Source organism: Neomonachus schauinslandi, chromosome 7, assembly GCF_002201575.2.
Source record: "Neomonachus schauinslandi chromosome 7, ASM220157v2, whole genome shotgun sequence".
NCBI lineage: Eukaryota > Metazoa > Chordata > Mammalia > Carnivora > Phocidae > Neomonachus > Neomonachus schauinslandi.
This window is the reverse complement of record NC_058409.1, coordinates 122,958,478-122,980,070: the sequence shown is the minus strand read 5'-3', so window position 1 is coordinate 122,980,070 and position 21,593 is coordinate 122,958,478. Positions and strand designations below refer to the sequence as shown.

The window sequence follows — 21,593 nt, the reverse complement described above, 5'->3', positions numbered from 1 at the left end:
CTTACGTGATTCAAGTATTACTGTCATAGTGGCAAATTAATGATTTTTTAAATCAACAGAATCCTGGGAACTGCCATAGTACTGGACCTGAGGCCCCAGAGCCTCACACAGAGGTCCAGGTACTTGAGGTCTCCATGACTACATTTTTAAGAGTGTTAATCTTGAGAAGGGAATTGTGGGAATTGAAAACCACAGCATGAGCTATGGCCCAAAGGCAGGCTCCATGTCTAAGCAGCAAAAGGGGTGCTCTTCACAGGAGGGACTCGGGACACAGACCACAGGTGGAGTCCTGAGAGGCCACACCTGGCTAACTGTAGGACAGAGACCAGGCTTCCTGAGCTTGGAGGTGAGGTGAAAATGAGGTGCAAGAGAAAAGGCCAAAATGAAGAACAGGCCAATATCTTATGTCATATCATAAAAAGTGAAAAAAGCAGAAAGAGGGAGAGAGACTGAAAAGTTTCTGAGATGGCGAGTATATGAACCAGACTAAGGCCATCTTGAGAAATTCCACCACGATAACTGCTCTGTGGCCTAAAGCCTTCTTGAGTACAGCCCCTTCCTCCATTCTTTTCTTTTGTTTAACGCACCCTTAAGTATACCCTCCAGGCAAAGCTTCCTTGATCTGGTCAGGATATGACCCCTCCTGGTAGCTCCCAGTATGTACTGCCCAGTCTTCAGGGCCATAAAAGCAGGTCTAACTGGAGATGGTGTTGCGGACATCTACTCATCTTGTGGCAGCCCAAGACAGGCTTCTGTTCATATGATAATTGTTTATAATAAACCATTTCTCATCAAGCTGGACCTGTTTGCCTTTTTCTTCAGTCTCATGGCTTCTTTGGCCTTTGAAGTTAGTTTTGCATATACCTCCCTTTCAGAGAACAACGGGATGACTAGGCAGGGTGTTGTGTCTAGGAACAGGGAGTGGGGAGGAAGATGGGGGCTGTCTGCTGAAGGTTTGAGTCTCAGTGAGGAGCCCACTGATAAGGGTTAAGAAGCCTGAGATCAAATTCATAGACACAGAAGTAGAACAGGGATTTGCCAAGAGTCAGGGGTGGGGGCATGGGGTAGTATGGGGAGTTATTATTTAATCAGTGCAGTTTTAGTTTGGGAAGATGAAAAGTTCTGGAGATGGATAGTAGTAGTATTTAAACCACAATATGAATGTACTTAATGCCACTAAACTCTATACTTAATGGCTAAAATGGTCAATTTCATGTGATGTGTATTACCATAATTTTTTTGAAAGACCCCCAAGAGCGCTTCACAAGAATTTCTAAACAGAGGCAGAAAATAGTGAAACACAATTCACAATTTGTGTGCCACATCAAGTGCCAATATAGGGAAGACACCAGGGGTGTTCTGTGCTGGGGAAAGCCTTCTACAACCAGTGGCTCCCCAAACACCTGTCAAGGCTGCACCTCCATCAGTCCTTCTTCAGCTTCCTGGCCCCACACAGACACCTGGCCACCACGCCCAGCAGCTTCCCACAGAGCCACAGGGTGCCCAGGGTGACCAGCAGCAGGAACAAGAAGACGTCCAGCAGGTACTGCTCATGCCATGGCTGCTGCAGGCCGTGGGGCTTGAGGTGTGCCGCACCCCCTGTCTGGAGGATGTGGTCGATCCAGCCCACCAGCCTCTGAGCAGGGGTCAGGGGGTGGGAGCGCCTGATGATGCTGGCAGCCACTGCTGCTGACTTGTACCTGTTGGCAGAGACAGAGGCAGGGTGTTACTCATGTGCTCTCAGAAGTCTTAGAGACCTCGTATCACACATGCATACACACACACACACACACACACACACTTTCATCTATATGCACAAAAGACTCAGTTTCAAGAAAAAGTTGTTGGCCTGGCTTTGCCACAGTCTACCTGGGTCCCATGGAAAAGTTCAACCTGGTCCCTCCATGCAAAGATCCATGCCTAGTGCTAAAAGTGCTAATCTATAAAAACTGACTAAGTCTTATAAGGGCTAGTCTCTACCCAAGGAGGCTTATCACATACTATAAATAATTATATGTATAATAAGCAGCTATTTTGTGCTGGTGTCTGGGCTAGATGTCAAACATGACTCTGGGGACGGGGGCCCAGGACAAGGCCTGTACTTACTGCCTCTTCAGAGCATCATATTGGCCAGCACTGGCTTCATGGGCTGCAGCCCACACATTTGCACAAGACCCTATACTTAGACAGGTCCTATGCTTGCTTTAATTCTCTGCTGTCGTTTTCTTGAAATTCTTAAACTTTATAACACTGGGCTCCACATTTCCATTTTACTTTGGGCCCCACAAATTATATACCAAGCCCTGATGTGCAATGTGTAGGGACCATCCCAGCCCAAATGACACCATCATAGGGCTAGCAAATTATGGACATTTCAGATCTAGGTCTTTGAATAGCCAATGAAATTCACAAACTCATTCTTCAGAAAGTGACCATTTGCTCTTCATGAGATATCAAACATAATGAAATGTCTGAGGTTATCTGACCCCTGGAGCTTACAACTTTTCTAGGGTTAAGAATCATAAGCTATGTGGGGACTTCCAGTCATCTAACAAGAACTTATTTGGGTCTCCTTTGTGCAAGGTAATATGATAAGTCTTGAGTTCTGAGTCAGTTTATGCCCTTGAAACTTTAAGTTATTCAGTCCTTCTTATTTATAAGGTAGAAAGAATAAATTTTTCTCTTCATATGAGATCACTATACTAGATGGGAATTTACCTAAGAAAACATAGGCCCTTTTATTGACTCACTTAATGGAAATTCATCCAAACTTACTTTAGCAGGCCCTGTGCTAGGCCCTGGGAACACCAGGGAAAACAAGAGACACACTTGGCTGTCCAGAGGAGCTAACTCTCTACTTTCTAGTGTGAGGGACACACAATAAATTAAGACAGAAAAAAACTGGGTTAGTTACTGATCCTGAGAAGTGTTAAGAAGGAAAAATGAATTATGATTGAAGAGGGTGGGAGAGAAGAGCACATTTAGGCCTGTCAGACAAAGACCACCTGCCCCTCTGAGGAGAGGACATTGGAGATGACTCTGACTGTCATGAAGGAGGCAGCCCTGTGAAGAGAAGGGAAGGATGGTTCTAGGGAGCAGCACTGACAAAGGGCCTGAGGCAGGAAACACTGTGACTTATTGGGGGACAGAAAGGCAACCTCCTGACTCAGTTGGAATTCTACTATAAGCACCCCCAAAATATAAGACCTCTCAGAGACCCTGTGTAAGTAGGTCCGGGTCCTCCCAACACTTAAGGCAGAAATTGTTTTCAACATCTAACCCAAATTGCCTAGCCTTGTTCTCAGAGGAAACACATCATCTGTAAGCATCACCCACATATCATTCCGTGTCTCGGATGTTTCAGCTTTTATTGCAAAAAAGTGGCACACAGTGCCCTTTGTGTTTGATGTCTTCATTCAGTCTAAGTGACCACAAGCCCAGAGAGCTTCATACCTCTTGTCTTCTATGACTTGCTTCATCTTCAGAGCCAATGTCTCTGCCTTGATCTGCTTTAGCTGGATAGAGACACCAAACTTTTTGCCTTCTACGTGGTTCAGATTTGCAGGCTGGTCTCCAAAAAGGGGAATCCCCACCATGGGTACACCATGTTGGATGGCCTCCATTATGCTATTCATCCCACCATGGGTGACAAAAAGACGGATGTGTGGATGAGCTGTTTCAATTAAGAAATAGAGCAGAATATTTCAGATTGACAAATTTCAGAATGAAAAGTTTCAGAAAACCATGGAAAACAGGAAGGGTAGAAGAAAATGCCAAGGGAATTTCAAAGTCTGTTGGAGCCATTATAAAGATATTTTGCTTGGGACACATCCAAGGTGCATGTTACTAACATAAAGGATTCCAAACCTTGACTTTTTATGAAAATTCCTTGCCCTAGCCAGAACCCAGCTAAGACTCAGACTCCGGGGACTCTCTAGACAATACTCCTAAGCAAGGCACGTATCTCTCTCCATCCACCCATCCATCTTTCTCTCTAACATCCTAGTCACTCCCTTTGTTTCGTTCATCTCTATTTTCTCATTGTGTCTGTCTCTATCTCTCTCTCTTTCTCTTTGTCTTGAGCACTCTTTTCTCACCTGCCAACTTATTTCCCTCTTCTCTGAATTCCTGACACATTCATTGGCATTGTAACTCATGTGGCAATCATAAAATTTATACTACATGCATTTTCTCCTCAAATACATGATTAGCCCCTTGAAAGCAGAGACTAGACCCTACACTTGAGTATTTCCATTTCCAGCATTTCCATCCCATCCTATTTAAAGCTAACTAAGATTATTGTTGAAAATGAAGAGTTTGTCTCAGCCTGCGTCACTCAACTGGGATGCACATCAAAATCTCCTTGTCTCTTCTTTGAAAGGAGCACCATGTGCCCCACTCCAGACTTAAAGAATTAAATTTGCAGAAGAGGAGCCAGGAATCTGTTCCTTCAATTCCCCAGGTTATTTTGAGTCATTATCTTGATCATGAGCCTTTGATTCTGTCAGTGGCTATGGGAGTAAGTGGTCTGTAAAAAGCAGCACTGGGCACAAAGAAAACCTATTGGGGGGGGGGGTGGTGAGGGAACTCTCTGGTTCCAGAGACAAAATGGACCAAGTAACTGATTATGAGGTTGTTCATCTTGGCACTCAGGTATTTTGGCACATCCTGAAGACACTATTGGCATCAATGCTGTGAAGCTATGAATTGCTCCCACCTTAATAACTAAGAAAGATGTGTTTGTGGGAGGAGTAGGTGTATATATATACATGTAAGTGCATGTGATGAACAGTTACTCTTGAAGCCACTAAATACAGTGGCAACATCCTTCCGGTATGTTTTCTTTAGAATCCATAGGTTGTTTCAGATTGTGTTTGGGTGACCCTGTTCAAGACCAAATGCAGTAGGTCAAGGTGACTTTGATGTCTGCCGACATCTGGCCTGGGATAGAAAACAGTGAAGGGGAGATGGCTGTTTGGGCACTGATCTCATTAGAAGTAGGGTCTGATGCCCCAAGAACTCCAGCTGGCTGCTCTGTTCCTGCCTTCTGCAGACTTACCTTTAGCTATTAGCAGCTCCTTCTAGTACAAATGGGATTGCCCTACTAGAGGTCAGAGCCTGATGAGTTCTAAAAATATGCAAATGACAAGGGTGAAGCAGACCTGGGCAGTCCTTACCCAGGAGATCATTCTGAGGAAGCCAGTTCACAATTTTCACATTTGCTGACAATCTGATGTCTTTGGGCCAATGAGAAGGCTTGTATTTCCATATAACCCCCTGAGAGAGATGAGCAAAGGCACTGTTCATCTCCCTGAGAAGTTCCTGGGCTTGAAAGTTGCTCACCATGGAGCCCAGGGCCACAAGGACAAAACCAGAGTCTCCAAACTTGGTGATAAAATTCTCAAATTCCTGGAGAAAGGTAAGAAAGGAAAAGGAGGTGAGCAAAGTTGTTCATGAAAGCCTAGACAGCCATGAAATGAAAGCCAGATATTTACTGAACACACCCTCTTATCCTTCTCTGAGCAAATAGCCCCTGGCACAGCTCAGTACCCTGTGCATGGTGCTTATGCCCATGGTGTTGGTGGGAATATCTTTCTTCTTTAAAATCCTGATGTCAGGGCCATCCTAGACCCTCTGCTCATCGTAGGTCAATGGAGACATGGTCACTTGGGAATTTTCCAAGGCCACCAGAAAATGGTAGTATAGGAAGAATACTGGTGGGGTGTTAGGGTCCAGCAGAGAGAGGTGCTACATCTGAGGCTACATTGGAGAAGGTGGGAGAAGGCCTCTAGCATAAGTATTAGAAATGGAGAAAGGCTCCTGACTACTCACACTCTGTACCACGTACAGTGCTTTGCTCTGATACATTGTGATATTCTTATTAACTGATCTTTGTAATTTATCTTCTACCTCAGTGGCTCACCCACACAACTGCAAATTATATCCACATAAGAAGATAAAAAATGGTAGTGCCCAGTCCTAACTCCAAACTTGGGCAGTTTATTTTTTAAAGTCCTCAGGCAATACTTAAGGAAGGTTGGGATTTAATGTTGTAATCTTGGCTTTAACACAGTTTTGGTCAATTCTTGCTTCAAGTATTTCTTCAGACCCTGACTCTGGACTACTGGAGCCCCCCTTCCCCAGCTTCTAGACCCTCATCCCTGGAATGATTCCAACCAGCATAACACTGCTTGATTTACCATCTCAAAGGACCACTTTGACTACAGCTTTGTTGTTCTTTTTAATTAAAAAAGCCACATGAGACACTACATAAAAACTGGAAAATATAGAGAAAATTTTTTGAAAAAAGCCTCTTCTTCTCACAGCCATTACAACCCTTACTTCCATTATGCTCCTGCTTAACAATCCCCTCCCCCTACCCTATAACCAAGGCCTAACCCACCTTCCTATAAAGTAAAGTCTCCTGCAATCTGGCCTGGCTATATTTATGCAATTGAATCTTCTGGTCCGGTCTAGCTAGAGTCACCAAAGGAACCCAGAGTCATGCCTGTCTTATTTTTACTTTGACACTTTGAGCTATTTGTTCTCTCCAACTGGAACTCCTTCCCTCCCTAGCTCCATCCATAAAAAATCCTGCCATCAACTCAAAGCCCATCTAGCCCATGGATCATTCTCCAACTCTCCCTGCTTACTCACTTTAAGGTCAGTCGATGAAGGGTGGACGCTTGGGGGCCTGGAAGACCCAGGCCAAATCAAGTCTCCCTCGCTCCGAAATGAATGGCAGTGGGAAAGTCACTTATGCCAAGTCCCTGTCTCCTTGTTTATAAAAATGGAGATCATCATACTTCCTCCAGGTGGCAAGATATTAAATAAGATAAATTCCATAAAATGGCAACCCAGTGCTGATAGGCAACAGGAAGCCAACTCATCTTAGCTCCCCTCCCTTTAAAAACTTCTACTGCAGTAGTTCTGAGTTTACGCCTTCAAACCAGCTCGGCAGCTTTCACAATTTACAATGCCCAGGACTGACCCCAGATCAATCAAATCAGAAGGCCTATGTGGAATCAGGAACTAGGGCTCTACAGACTGGGGATGCTGGTGATGATGTCCACAGTTCTTACTGTCAGTCCCACACAGTCCCACCTTGGTTACATAGTATTGTGTGTTTCATTGTGACGAACTCATCTCTTTAACAATTCTCACACGTAATGGATGCCTGCCCCACAGTAACTATACATATGATCATACAAAATGCACATGAAAATATTAACTTATTAAAAGCCTTATCCCAGGGCACCTGGATGGCTCGGTGGAAAGAGCATGCAACTCTCAACCTTCGTGTTGTGAGTTTGAGCCCCTTGTGGGGTTTAGAGATTACTGGAAAAAAAAAAAATGAAAAGCTTATCCCACCAGCGCCAGAACTGAAGAGGACCCCGGGTATACTACGTAAGGAGGTCCTCAATCTCAGGGTTATTCAGTCCTAACACTATAATTGCATGACCCTGAAAGTGAGTCTTCCTTAAAAACCACGTCTTAGGTGCACTTGCCTCACCCTACTCTGTCCCAGTTCCCACTGGCATGGGAGCCACCAACTCTGCACTGCAGAGCTCTGCATGAAGTCCATATTGAGTACTAATCACTTACTTGTGGCACTTCTTTAACAGCTCTGGCCATTAAGCCTCCAACATACACAGTGTTGGGAAGCAGGGGCCGAGCAAATTCAAGGGCAAAGTCAGAGTTAACAAACCACAGCTCTGCTTTCTTTAGGAGATGAGACAAAACTGGCCTAGAGCCTTCTGGGAAATGCTCTCTGATGGTGTTGTCATACACAGACTGGATTTGCCATTGGCTTATGGAGAAATCAAAGAGCATCAGAAAATTCTTCACTCGACCCCAGAAGTCCATGTGGTCACTTAGGAAGGAACGGAATACTGGCACATAAGACAAGGGGTTTGGCAGTCCAATATCTATAGTGCCAAAGGAGGAAGAGAGAATGGACACAAATGGTTTTCCAAGCTTCTCGGCAACCAGGAAAGGACAGTAGTCAAAATTTTCAACTATCACTAGGTCAAAGTTCTCATTCTTTAAGGTGTCCATGATATCCTTTCTCCTTAGAAAATGACTGCACTGAAGCCCCAGTTGCTCCATAAAGCTTAAAAACTTTCCAAATGTGTATCTGTAAGAAAGAAAAGAAGAATGGTGAATATTCACTGGAGTTGTTAATTTCACAATACATAAAGGAACCTTGGTCTACAAAGAAAATACCGCAGGTGAGCAAGACCACATCTAGCAGCAGTGCACCTATTCTACCACTGTCCATAAATACCCTCATCTCAGTTACTCTGAGAACATGCTCTGCTCTGGAGAGTGTTCCCTTCCTCCCCTCCTCTTCCTTCTCTCATCCAAATCCCAAGCACTCTCTATGCCACTTTATTCAAAAAACTATGACTTTGACAAACAGAGAAAGACATGTATCATATGATCTCACTGATATGAGGAATTCTTAATTGCAGGAAACAAACTGAGGGTTGCTGGAGTGGGGGGTGGGGTGAGAGGGATGGGGTGACTGGGTGATAGACACTGGGGAGGGTATGTACTCTGGTAAGCGCTGTGAATTGTGCAAGACTGTTGAATCTCAGATCTGTACCTCTGAAACAAATAATGCAATATATGTTAAGAAAAAAAAAAGAAGAAGAAGAAGGTAGCGGGAGGGGAAGAATGAAGCGGAGGAAATCGGAGGGGTAGACGAACCATGAGAGACGATGGACTCTGAAAAACAAACTGAGGGTTCTAGAGGGGAGGAGGGGGGAGGATGGGTTAGCCTGGTGGTGGGTATTGAGGAGGGCACATTCTGCATGGAGCACTGGGTGTTATGCACAAACAATGAATCATGGAACACTTCATCTAAAACTAATGATGTAATGTATGGGGATTAACATAAGAATAAAAAAAAATAAAAAATAAAAAATAAATAAATAAATAAACTATGACTTTGAGTTCTTAATTCTTGAAATCCACGAGCACAACTGAATTATGTTAACTGAAAACAAATTGTCACTGTTGGACCTTCTGCTCTGGGAACCTTCTCTGACCATAGCAAATCTCATAGAACTCTTTCTTTCTTTTTTTTTTTTTTAAAGATTTTATTTATTTGACAGAGAGATAGATAGCGAGAGCAGGAACACAAGCAGGGGGAGTGGGAGAGGGAGAAGCAGGCTTCCTGCCGAGCAGGGAGCCCGATGTGGGACTCGATCCCAGGACCCTGGGATCATGACCTGAGCCGAAGGCAGACGCTTAACGACTGAGCCACCCAGGCGCCCTCATAGAACTCTTTCTACTTGATAAATTCTGTAATGTTCTCATTACCATTTCTTTTACACACTGACTTTTTATGAGTGATTTTCTTGTTTACTCAGCCAAACTGTGGAAGTCACTTGATGACACAATTCCATAAATATTGATCATATAGGCTATTTTTAAAAATCACTGTATTCTAGGGCATGTGTGATGAGCACTGGGTGTTATACGCAACTGATAAATTATAGAATACTACATCTGAAAAAAAAATCACTGTGTATTCTAAATGTGATAGATCACCTCACCCAAGGGACTATTTTATCACATTAGAACTCAAACCTCAGCTAAGATGGGAATTTCACCTTTCTATGCCCACAAGTTTGGCAATGAAAGAAAAAGAAGAGAAGAGAGAGAAGAGAAGAGAAGAGAAGAGAAGAGAAGAAAAAGGAGAAGAGAAGAGAAAAGAAGAGAAAATAGAGAAAGGGAAAGCAAAGCAAAGCAAGGCCTGGTTAATAATAAACATATTATTAGCTTTTTTACTTCAATGCAGATTGACATGTCCAGAGAAGATAGTGATAAAGAGTACTAACATGTAATTAAGACTTTGCCCATGGGAATATTCCAGGGACCTATCTCCTTACAAGGCTCTCTCATCACTGCCTATATAGAATATGACTCTTTCCTTCCTGTTTGTACACCTATGGGGAAATAGATAAGAATGTCCACCTGCACTTTAAGGTATCAGAGGTAACAAGTGCAAAAGCTCAAGACATCAGTGGCCTGCTGGCTACATGGAGGACCAAGAGAATCAATACCCCGGCACCCTGTAATTGTACACTATTGTACCATTGCACCCCAGATAGAGAAGGACCAGAAGCGAAGAACTTATTAACAATATACAGATCTCTGCCTGATATTTAGGAACAACTTCAAGTCATACAATGGAAGTAATTGGCAAAAATCATCCTTGGCTGTGTATTTTTGAAGATTTCATGTAACAAAGGAGTGTGATTGTCAGATATTTTAGATAATTTCAGTAGTGCTGTAAAAATTCCTAGGATATATTGCATTAATCATATTTAAAATTAAGCTAACAAATAGAAGAAAATGTTTAAGAATGCATGGTTACCTATGCCTGTCTCCAAAAATATTACATTAAGGGAGAAGAGACAAGGCATGTATTTAAAATATATAACTAACAGTGCAAGATAATATAGACTAAGTATCAAATGAATAGGTTACATCAGACCTAGACAGGAGGGACTGTGGCTTCCCAGTTTAAGGAAAAAGACTTTCTGAAAAAAAGTAAATGTAAGCAAGATCTTGACTAGTAAGTAAAAATTTCAAGGTAAAAAGAAGGCAAGGCCGCTGTAATTATTCAAAATAGGCATGGATTTTTGTCTTTCCCCATTTATGTCTAAGACGAAGGAGTTATGTGTTCCTTTCCATTCAGATAAGGCAAAAGGAGTCATGTCTTATTTTGCATAAGACTGATGGCTTTTTACAAGGACTTTATATGGCCAGGTGCCTGGGTGGCTCAGTCGGTAAAGCATCCAACTCTTGATTTCAGCTCAAGTCATGGTCTCAGGGTTGTGAGATTGAGCCCTCCATCGGGCTCCATGCTCAGCAAGGAGTCTGCTTGAGATTCTCTCCCTCTCCCTCTCTCTCTCTCTGGCTCTTACTTTGCCCCTCCCCCCACTCCTGTTCACTCCCTCTCTCTCTCTCTCTCTCCCTCTTTCTCTCTCTCTCTGGGTTGCCCCAGCATATAAATCTTTTTTTTTTAAAGGACTTTACATGACCAGATGTTCAACTACTACAAAATCAATGTTCATAAGTCTCCCCCACCATGAATGGAATATATGTGAAGAAAAGAAGGAAAAATAAGTGGAAGAAGGTCATTTTCATTTCCCTACCAACAGTGATAGGTTGAGGTACCTATACTTCTGTGTTGGGGAGGTTATAAGCAAAGATGTAAGAGAAGTGTTGAAAGGATGTCCCAGAAGGAACAGCCTCTACTTTCTACAGAAATCCATTCATGGAACAGGGACAGTGCAGAGCAAAGAAGAATCTCCAGTGACTGAATTGGATAATTTGGTGTGAATACTTGTTTCCCCAACCATCCACTCATCATGTATCCCTTCATCTACCCACCCATCCATCCATCCCTTTCTTATGTCTTCAGTCCAAACATCCATCCATCCATCCATTCATTTGTATCACTAAAATTGACTCTTTGGTTCAAATAATTAAAAATAACAATTACCTGTCACTCAAAGCTTCTCCCATAAGAAAATCAAAATTCTCCTTCAATCTTTTGTTATAATCTTCAGGTGGAAGCCAAGAAATAACTTGGTATGATTTTTCCTTCTCTTTAAAATCTAAAAAACACCCATGGGTTAAAAATGTTAAGTATGTCACAAAACATGGATTAACATTAGCGTGATAAGATCAATATTTGTTTGCTCAAATAATTTTATATTTATTTGAATGTTTGCCTTTTGAACTATTTTTATATGGTTTGGTTGCATTCTCATTCATTCAATTTTATAAAATGATAACATGTATTGAGAACCTTACACTGATTAAGGAGTGCTTCTCAATTTAAAGTTATGGAAGCTTCCATTTATTTTTTTTAAGATATATTTATTTGAGAGAGAGAGAGCACATGTGAGTGAGGGAAGGGGCAGAGGGGGAGAGAGAGCGAGGAAGAGAATTTCAAGCAGACTCTGCTGGGTGCAGAGGCCGATGAGGGGCTCAATCTCAGGACCCTGAGATCATGACCTGAGGCGAAATCAAGAGTCATATGCTTAACTGACTGAGCCACCCAGGTGCCCTGGAAGCTTCCTGGGATCGAGCCCCACATCTGGATCCCTGCTCAACAGGGAGGCTTCTTCGCCCTCTCCTCTACCCCTCCCCCGTGCTTTTGCTTTCTCTCTCACACTCTCTCGCAAATAAATAAAATCTTAAAAAACATTTTTTAAAAAGCTTCCATAAGGTATAGCTATTTGTCTCATTTTACAGATGAGAAAACAAAGGTAATTGAAGATACAAAGGTAATTATCTTAAGCAAATTAGGATAATTGGTGAAAATTGCACACATAGGAAGTGATAAAGTCTGTTTGATTCCAGAGCCTCCGCTCTTTCTGTTTTAGAAAAGCTCATTTTCATTATTTAGAGTGATAAATCCAAATCGTGTTTTGATTCAGTAAAAAGTACAAAAAAGTACTAAGAAGCTTACATAAAATAGTGGACCTCTGTACCTCTACTTACCAGCATGACTTCTCCCACATATCCATGTGTAATGAAAAGTCTGAGTCCATTTATGATGTTTGACTCCTGACAGTCTTCAAGCCCTATCTCCCACTCTCTCTTCAGTGTTTCACTTGGGCAAACTATTAAGAAAGTCAACATGCTCCTACCCTTGGCCATAGCGGAAGTTTCAAACCATGCAAGTAAAGACCAATGAGGGGGAACCCTCAACACATCTCAACTCTCTACCCACAATGAAAACTCAAACTAGTCATCCCTCCCTCCTCTGGAAAGCCATTTTTCAGATTGACTTAGGACCCTTTCCTACTCTTCTTAAAAAAAAAAAAAAATAAGCCTTATTATTTGAGTAATAAATATTCCATACTCTCTTACACATGTATGCTTTCATCAGTCATAACATCCAATCAAATGTGCGTAAACTGGGGATAGATTAATGCACAGTCTTACACATTGAAACTACCAAGCCCAATCCTAGTGAAAGTACTGCTATCCAAGTATGTACTGGCAAATACTTTGCAATCATAGATTTGGCTAGTAGGTTCTTCAGTACCTATGTCAACAGACTCTCAACATCAGTTTGCCTTCACTTTGGAAAGGACACAGTGCACCTTTAACTAGTTATCCATGGGGTATTTCAACATCCTACCATTGGCCACAATTTTATTGGCAAAATCTTAACCACATCCAACTTTCACCAGGAGCCCAGGTAGGACATTATACTGAAAATATCCCACTCTAAGGAGATTCATTTGACATACTTATTCAGGACAGAGAAACATTCCCACAGGAGTGCACAGAAAGGGATGTGCCATTGCCCCACACAAAGCTCAAGGCCTAGGACCTCAGTTAAATTCCTAGGAATTATTTGATCAGTTAAGGCCTCTCTATCCATGACACTATCAAGAAACAACTACTGGGCCACCTGGGTGGCTCAGTCGGTTAAGCATCTGACTCTGGCTCAGGTCAATCTCGGGGCCCTGGGAATCGAGCCCCAAGTTGGGATCCCCTTTGAGTGAGGAGTCTGCTTCTTCTTCTCCCTCTCCCTCTGCCCCTCCCACTGCTTGTGTGTTATCTCTCTCTCTCTCAAATAAATGAACCAAATCTTTATTAAAAAAAAAAAAGAAACAAATATTGACTCATAACACCACAATATCTCAAGAAGTCCAACAACTTTTAAGCCTTTTTGCAATCTGGAGGCAATATATTTCTGATTTATACATTTTCCTTAAAACCATTTATACTTATTTTTGAAAATCAGCCCACTTTGAATAAGGCCAAATAACAAAAAGATCTAAAATCTGTCCAAACTACAATACAATACGCACTGTCGTTAGTGCCCCCCACATTTGCATTCATTATAAAGGCTTCAGCAACCTCTTCCCATGCTTCCTGGAGTTCTCTAGACCACCTGTTGATAGCAGTATTAGTCTCCAATTTCTACTGTAGTAAATTACTACAAACTTATTACAAATTTATTATCTTATAATTCTGGAGATCAGAAGTCCAAAATGGGTCTCACTAGGACAAGAGCAAGTTGTGGGCAGGCCAGCATTCCTTTTCGAGGCTCTGAAAGACATTTTCTTGCCTTTTCCATCTTTTAGTGATTGTCTTCATTCCTTGGCTCATGGCCTCCTTTTGACTGACAATGACATCATCCATCATCTGACTTTCCTTCCATTATCACATTTCCTTCTCTTACTCTCCTGTCATCTCTTTTTGTTTTAAATCGGTTAATTAACATATAGTGTATTATTAGTTTCAGAGGCAGAGTTTAGGGATTCATTAGTTGCATATAACACCCAGTGCTCATTATATCAAGTGCCCTCCTTAATGTCCATCACCCAGTTACCCCATACCCCTCCCACCTCCCCAATCATCTCTTTTTTTTTTAGAAGGACTCTTGGAACTATATAGAGCCCAAATGGATAATCCAAGACAATATTCCCATCTCAAAATCCTTATGTTTATCACATCTGCAAAGTTCCTTTGCCATGTAAGGCAGTATATTCATTGGTTCTAAAGATTAGAGCATATCTTTGGGTGGGGACATTATCTTCTACCACCATGTTCTGCTTTCTGGACCTCAAACACTCATGTCCATATCACATACAAAATATAATCACTCCATCCCAACATTCCCACAAGTCTCAAACCATCACATCACTAACTCATAGTTCAAAATTTCATCTCAATGTCATTAGCTTGAATGTCCCAAATTATATTATCCAAATAATTCAATAAAGTATGGGTGGGACAATCTGGATATGATCCATCTGTGGACCTATGAAAATTAGGAAATAAGTTTATCTGCTTCCAAGAAACATTAAGATACCAGTTACAGATATTATCATCAAAGTGGAACAAAATGGAAGGAAAATATGAATTTCTGGTCCTAAGAAATGTTGACATCCAACTGGGCAGACCATGTTAGGTTTTAAAAACTGGAAATAACCTGCTGTGACTTGAAGCTCAGCACTGTAAGCTTGAAGTTCTACCCTTTGTACTCACTGCTTCACACTTTTCATTTGTTCTTCATGAAAGGTAGCATAAGTTCTCAGCTAAATAGTTTATGAGTGTGTTTCTGAGTTCAATGACCTTCTTTCATGTCACTCTTTCTCTGTCCTTTTAGTCCAAATTGGCAGTATTTATCCTGTATAAAATTCGCAAGTACCTTATGGATCTTCTGGGTATATCATGGGAATTCACTCTGCTAGACAAGAGCTGCTACACAGATCTTTAAAAAGAATTTCACCTCTACTTTTGGCTTCAGCCAACAGGGCTGAGGGGACTCATGATTCACACACCCAATATTTAAAGAGCTCTGTGAGACTGAATATCCTGACCTATTCAGAGGCAACAGCAAGAGGTTATCCAGCCACACCACTGGTTTTCTCTTTGCTGGCAGCAAATCCCCTAATTTTAGACTCTTTTGCAATCTGGATAGGCTGAGAATTTCCCAAATCACGAAGTCTTCATTTCTTTATGCTTAATGGTTCTTCCTTCAATTTATCTCTTTCCTCTCACATTTTACTATAAGAAGCAAGAAATCCTTACCATCTGTATTTTTACCAGGAGTGTGTTTATGATGATTTACATATTGTCTCAGACAATACAGATTTTCTCTACCATGCTCCTTACTTCCTTCTTAGTCCTCATTAGCAGAGTTCTTATATTTTTTATTAAGACACAAATGACATGTAACATTACATTAGCTTCAGGTGTAAAACATAATGATTTGATATTTTTATATATTGCAACAGAGTTCTTAACATCCACATTTCTACCAATAGTCTCTTCAAGACTATCTAGACTTACTCTATCATGCTTCTTAATATTTTTCCAACCTCTATCAATAACCCAATTATAATGCCAGATATTGGTTGGAGCAGTAGTGTATGTGAATATTGAAAATCTTTGCTTCTTCAATCTGATATCATTTCTTTATTAAAGTAGTAAATAAATGAACAAGATGGGGAAGTGTGTCCAAACAAGGAGTTAATAAATGGTTCAAATGTTACAATGCACTGAAATGGGCATCAGGCCAGAAATAGTAACTCAATCATGTGTTTTCCCCATTTGCAGACATCTAGTCAAGCTCTATTCCTAAGGTAAAGAATTAATACGCTGTTTCAAAGCCTCAGAAATACCGGTGATTGGGGAATATTGGAAGAAACTCTAGACTTTTAAACCTGGAAACTAAGGATAAAACTGAAGGGATCCAAAAGAAGACATAAAAATGGCCAACAGACACATGAAAAAATGCTCGACATCACTCGACATCAGGGAAATACAAATCAAAACCTCAATGAGATACCACCTCACACCAGTCAGAATGGCTAAAATTAACAACTTAGGAAACAGACAGATGTTGGTGAGGATGCGGAGAAAGGGGAAACCTCCTACACTGTTGCTGGGAATGCAAGCTGGTGCAGCCAATCTGGAAAACAGTATGGAGGTTCCTCAAAAAGTTGAAAATAGAGCTACCCTACGACCCAGCAATTGTACTACTGGGTATTTACCCCAAAGATACAAATGTAGTGATCCAAAGGGGTACATGCACCCCAATGTTTATAGCAGCAATGTCCACAATAGCCAAAATATGGAAAGAGTCCAGATGTCCATCGACAGATGAATGGATAAAGAAGATGTGGTATATACACATAATGGAATATTATGGAGCCATAAAAAAAATGAGATCTTGCCATTTGCAACGACGTGGATGGAACTACAGGGTATTATGCAAAGTGAAATAAGTCAGTCAGAGAAAGACAAATACCATATGAATTCACTCATATGTGGAATTTAAGAGACAAAACAGAGGATCATAGGGGAAGAGAGGAGAAAATAAAACAAGACAAAATTAGAGAGGGAGACAAACCATAAGAGACTCTTAACTCTAGGAAACAAACTGAGGGTTGCTGGAGGGGAAGTGGGGGGGGTATGGGGTAACTGGGTGATAGGCATTAAGGAGGGCATTTGATATAATGAGCACTGGGTGTTATATGCAACTGATGAATCACTAAATTCTACCTCTGAAACCAATTTAAAAAAAAAAAACTGAAGGGATCCATGAACTCCCCAAATTGTTTATAGATTTTTGTGTACATATATTTATTAAAGGGGTAGAAGGTCTGAAGCTTTTATTAGTTTCTCAAAATTCATGGAAACTACCAGAATTATTTTTTAATCAATCTAAAATTTTAATTTAACTTAATTTCATTAAAAATTTTCATTAAATTTAATTGCAATTTTCAAAATTAAGAATAACTACCTTGAAAATAATACACTACAGCTATTTAATCATGTCTGTGGTCAACACAGATGCAAAAAGATATGTATATAAATAATGTTCAGTGATGAATACAGAACCTAATCTAGAAGGTGATTTAAATGATTTTAAGTAGGGACTCAAATAGATATTGGTACACCAGTTTTCATAGCAGCATTATTCAAAATATCCAAAAGGTGGAAACAACCCAAATGTCCATCGACAGATGTCTGGATTAACAAAATGTGGTATATACTTACAATGGAACATTATACAGTCTTAAAAAGGGAAGGAAATTGTGATCCATACTACAGCATGGATGAGCCTTGAAGACATTATGCAACGTGAAACAAGCCAGACACAAAAACACAAATATTGTATGTTTCTACTTAAATGAGGTATCTAGAATAACCAAATTATTGAGAAATAAAGTAGAATAATGGTTACCAAGGGCTGCCCACAAGGGGTAGTTGGCAGTTACCATATAATCAGTACAGAGTTCTCGTTTGTGATGAGGGAAATGTTCTAGAGAGCAACAGCAGTGATGGTTGCATAACAATATGAATGTACTTAAAGTCACTAAACTTAAAAATCAAATGTTTAAGAGGTCAATTTTATGCTGTGTATATTTTACCACAATAAAAATCTTGAAAGAAATTTTCACAGAAAAAATTGTTTTAACAAAATCTGAACAATAACAAAGCCTGATTGCCTTCAAAGTTTTATAATTTTTCAGAATTTTATTCCCTGAAGATGCTGCTTAAAATTGCATCTTTTTTTAAATCAAAGCCTGAGAAAACTTCAGATTGAGCAATCCAGAGCTTAAAGTCCTAAATCCACCCAACACTATTATTAACCTGCCATATCACCTTAAGCAAACCATTTCAGTTCTCTGGGCTGCTGTTTTCTTGTCTTTCAACAGGAAAGAGTTGATAAGATTTGTTCATTTTAGCTAAAATTCATTGGATTCAATGATTCATTTAAGAACGTCCAACATCATTATACACAAACTGTTGACCAGGCATTGATTTTTCTAGAAAACAAAATCATCTCAGTGATAGATTCTGATCTTAGCTGGATAAATAAGGGATTTCTTAAGAAAGTTTTCTTAGATTTCAGATATCATAAAAGGAGAAAGTGATCTATGATATAAAAAAAGGAATCTGTGATATAAGAAAAGAAAATGGCATATTTGGCTGAACACTCTGTTCACAAACTTTCAAGCTGTTATGAAGTACCATTTACCAAAATAATCTGCAATATATGGAGGGTTGCTTGGGATGAAGTGGAAGGCAAGGTAAGGGGGGAGAATATGGGACTACAGAGTGTGGAATGCTGGGAGATAGAGCCAAGAAGTTTTCCAACACCTTACATTAACACACACACACACACACACACACACACTTTTCATTCTTTCAGTCCAATTAGATTTTAAAAACAGTTTTCTAAGCAAAAGGTATTGTTTTACTCTACACTTTGCATAGAGTAGAAGAAATAAAAAAATTGGTGAGAAAAGATACCTGATATTAATGAATTTCCTCTCTGGTGAAGCATAGTGACATTATGACCATGATCTTGAAGAATTTGAGACACCCGGTCCAGCAGTAGATGATGGCTTCCACCTAGGAACAATGTACAACTTCACTTTTGAAATGAGGATAATAAAATGCCTAAAGCTGATAGGTTAAGAGATCCAGGAGATGAGAATTAGCCGACAGAAAGCTGATGGTGAGTAGAGGAAGATGAGCTTCATCTCCATTTGGGTAAGCCCCAGCCACTCACTCGGGGCCCAGTGGCCCAAATCTTGACTTTGGCAAACCTCCATCAGATCCTCATTGTGACTCCAGTCACAAAAATGACCAAACATCAGTGTGACGAGCTTCTCTGCTTATGCCTTAAGGAATTCCTGATCCTAAGTATATGCTAATTTTAGCCAGGCCTTATGGAGATACTGTGCTCTAAAGAAATAACTGTACTTGTGTAAAGTGTGGCACAGTGCTCTATATGAGCGTGAAGGATTCCCAATGGACAATTAGTCAGAGTTTGTTCTGGAATCTTACTCTTTGGAAATCTATGCTAGTGTAGGAAGCAGAAACATGGGAACTTGAATATCAGTCCAAGAAAGAGCCATTGGACCAGAATGAAGCTGAGCCACCACTTAGAGCCAAAATCCTTGAGATTCAAATATACTTGGCGGGATGTTTCTCAGTTGGGGCCTGAATTTTGCTGAACATCAAATTAAGGCATTCAGAATAACTGTGGGCCCTTGAGGTGGAATTACAGGATCCTGTATGCATGAGAGACTGGGGCATCACGCATCCTAGGAAAATCCTGGGATCCTAAGGAAACAGAAGCTTGATCATCTGGGGAGGTACAGGTTCTATCACACTAAATCTTATCCAAAACCATATGAATCATGGGACATTTGGTTGAATCTATGAGTCTCAGTAGCAGAGAAAGTCAGACCAGGAGGGAAGGAATAGAATTTGCCCAAGTTGGGAAGTGGGAGCTGTTTGGAAGATGCAAGTCCCGGGATGACTGGGTCAGCAGAGAGGGATGTCGGACTACTGCAATGGTATGTATCTGTGGAAATTACCAGAAATTACCCTAGTTTTTAAAATCTGTGCTTGTGTTGCCCGAGGTAACACGGATTATATAAAACAGAAACTCCTACTCCCTCAGGCTCCCTGTTCTGGCTTCACATTTAACCCTTGGAAGAAAAGGATACGCGGGAGAAGCCAGCCCGCACACGCGGCCTTTCCTGAGGGTCTTGGTGAGCCCAGTGCATTCTGGGCCAAGGTGGGGCTTCCAACGCCTCCAAACCACACCGGTTCCCTCTCAGAGTCCAGAGGACACACGCTTTGAAGAGGTGAGGGAGCTCTTTGGTATCGCCAGTATTAACAATCAAAACGCGACAAAAAAAAAAAAAAGAGAGTTCAAAAGGAGTTACAGGGTTTCTTAAAGAGTTTTTTGTTGTTTTTTTTTTAAACCCACTGAAAAGTGCGTGAGACTGGAAGCTGTGGACAGGCTGGTCTTGGGATAAGAAACCCCAACTAAATTCCTGATGTGTACCATTAGGGAGGCCTGGTGTGCTCTGACAAAAGGTGCCTGATGTCCTGACCCTTAGTTTCCTGTTCAGGAAAACACTGTGGGGGCTAAATGCGATTATTTATGGTTCTTTCCAGCTCTAAGATTTCCCCGATTCCCAGTGATCTATACACAGTTACGTAAAAGAGCCCACTGTGGGTGGAAATACAATCTTGGGAAAGCTCCATCTTATGATAACCCTTTATCCTGATCCTTGTCCCTTTATCTTATGATGACCCCTTATCCTGATCCTTTTCCCTTCATCTCTTTTCCTTTTCATCTTCTATTCCCTTTGGTGCAAAAGTAAAGGAAGTAAAACTGGGGCCACAAAATGCAGAATTAACAGTCCCCCGAATCCTTCAAACACTTCCACCAGCACTGGTGAAAGGAGCGGGCATTGGCGAGACCCGAATGTCCAAGGTCCAGTCCCCAGCCCTGGCCAGTTCTCCAAGTTTCCTCGGGATGGAAAGCACTCCACCCTCCTAGGTGTCATTGAAATACCTTCCCTGCTCCACCTTGGCTCCCATGCAGTGTCAGAAAATTAGTGCTTCTGCCCCCCATAAGCTCCTTTCCCTGGCCTCCAAGAGCCTGCACACGCTCCTACAGTCTCTACTGGCAATGGCTGCGCGCCACCCAGAAGTTTAGGGTGAGCCTCTGATTTTGCAGCCCGCTCCCTGGAGGAGGCAGCCCCGGGTCTCCAGCACTGAGAGGGATCGCAAACTTCTGTACCCATTTTCCCAAATCTGAGTAGGAAGAGCGAGGAAAAAGTATTCTATTTTCTCAGGAAGTTTCTTCACCTCTCGGTGGTAGGAGCCCCTCATTTCCCCACAACCCCCTCCTGCCTCTTCCCCCTCTAGCCTGGGACCCAAGCCCAGTCTGGAAAACCACCTGGAGTGACCCTCTGACCCAGAGCTATTTGACTGAGCCTTCCCGCGGGTGTCTGGGACGCGCCTGATTCTCCCGCCAAGCACTCACCCACCAAAGACAGAGTTAGAATTTTGGCGGCCTCTGAGAGCAGGAACCCAGGCAGAAGGAGGCCAGCGAGCAGTAGCGCCCGCTGCCCCGCCATGCTCGCTCTGCTGTGAGCCGGGGAGCCCAGCCCAGTGCGCTGAGCCCTGCGCCCCGCGCCTCGCACAGCGCAGCGACCTGTGCGCCCTGGGGACACGCTCCGCTCGGAGCCAAGGAAATGCTCTGGCGGGCAGATTGGGAA

General features: G+C 41.7%; 1 protein-coding gene across 2 annotated transcripts; it reads right to left on the bottom strand.

Moving 5' to 3' along the window:
• Positions 1 to 1,255: 1,255 nt before the first annotated feature.
• Positions 1,256 to 21,452, bottom strand: UGT3A2 (UDP glycosyltransferase family 3 member A2). Of its 2 annotated transcripts, XM_044916961.1 has the most exons (7): positions 21,359 to 21,452; positions 18,817 to 18,918; positions 11,522 to 11,636; positions 7,606 to 8,137; positions 5,178 to 5,409; positions 3,454 to 3,673; positions 1,256 to 1,700 (listed from the first exon to the last, which is right to left on the bottom strand). In XM_044916961.1, exons 1-7 carry the CDS (start codon positions 21,450 to 21,452, stop codon positions 1,424 to 1,426), a joined length of 1,572 nt encoding a protein of 523 aa, XP_044772896.1. In that variant the 3' UTR covers positions 1,256 to 1,423. The 2 variants fall into 2 exon arrangements, with proteins under 2 accessions (XP_044772896.1, XP_044772897.1); XM_044916962.1 differs by lacking the exon at positions 18,817 to 18,918.
• Positions 21,453 to 21,593: the final 141 nt, after the last annotated feature.

Bases quoted from the DNA above. Each gene is read 5' to 3' on its own strand.
- UGT3A2 (XM_044916961.1), bottom strand. From the start codon at position 21,452: ATGGCGGGGCAGCGGGCGCTACTGCTCGCTGGCCTCCTTCTGCCTGGG. The intron at 11,637-18,816 runs GTATCTTTTCTC...GGTGTTTTTTAG, and splicing joins AGGAAATTCATTAATATCAG to ATTTTAAAGAGAAGGAAAAA. The intron at 3,674-5,177 runs GTAAGGACTGCC...TAATTGAAACAG, and splicing joins TCCTCAGAATGATCTCCTGG to CTCATCCACACATCCGTCTT.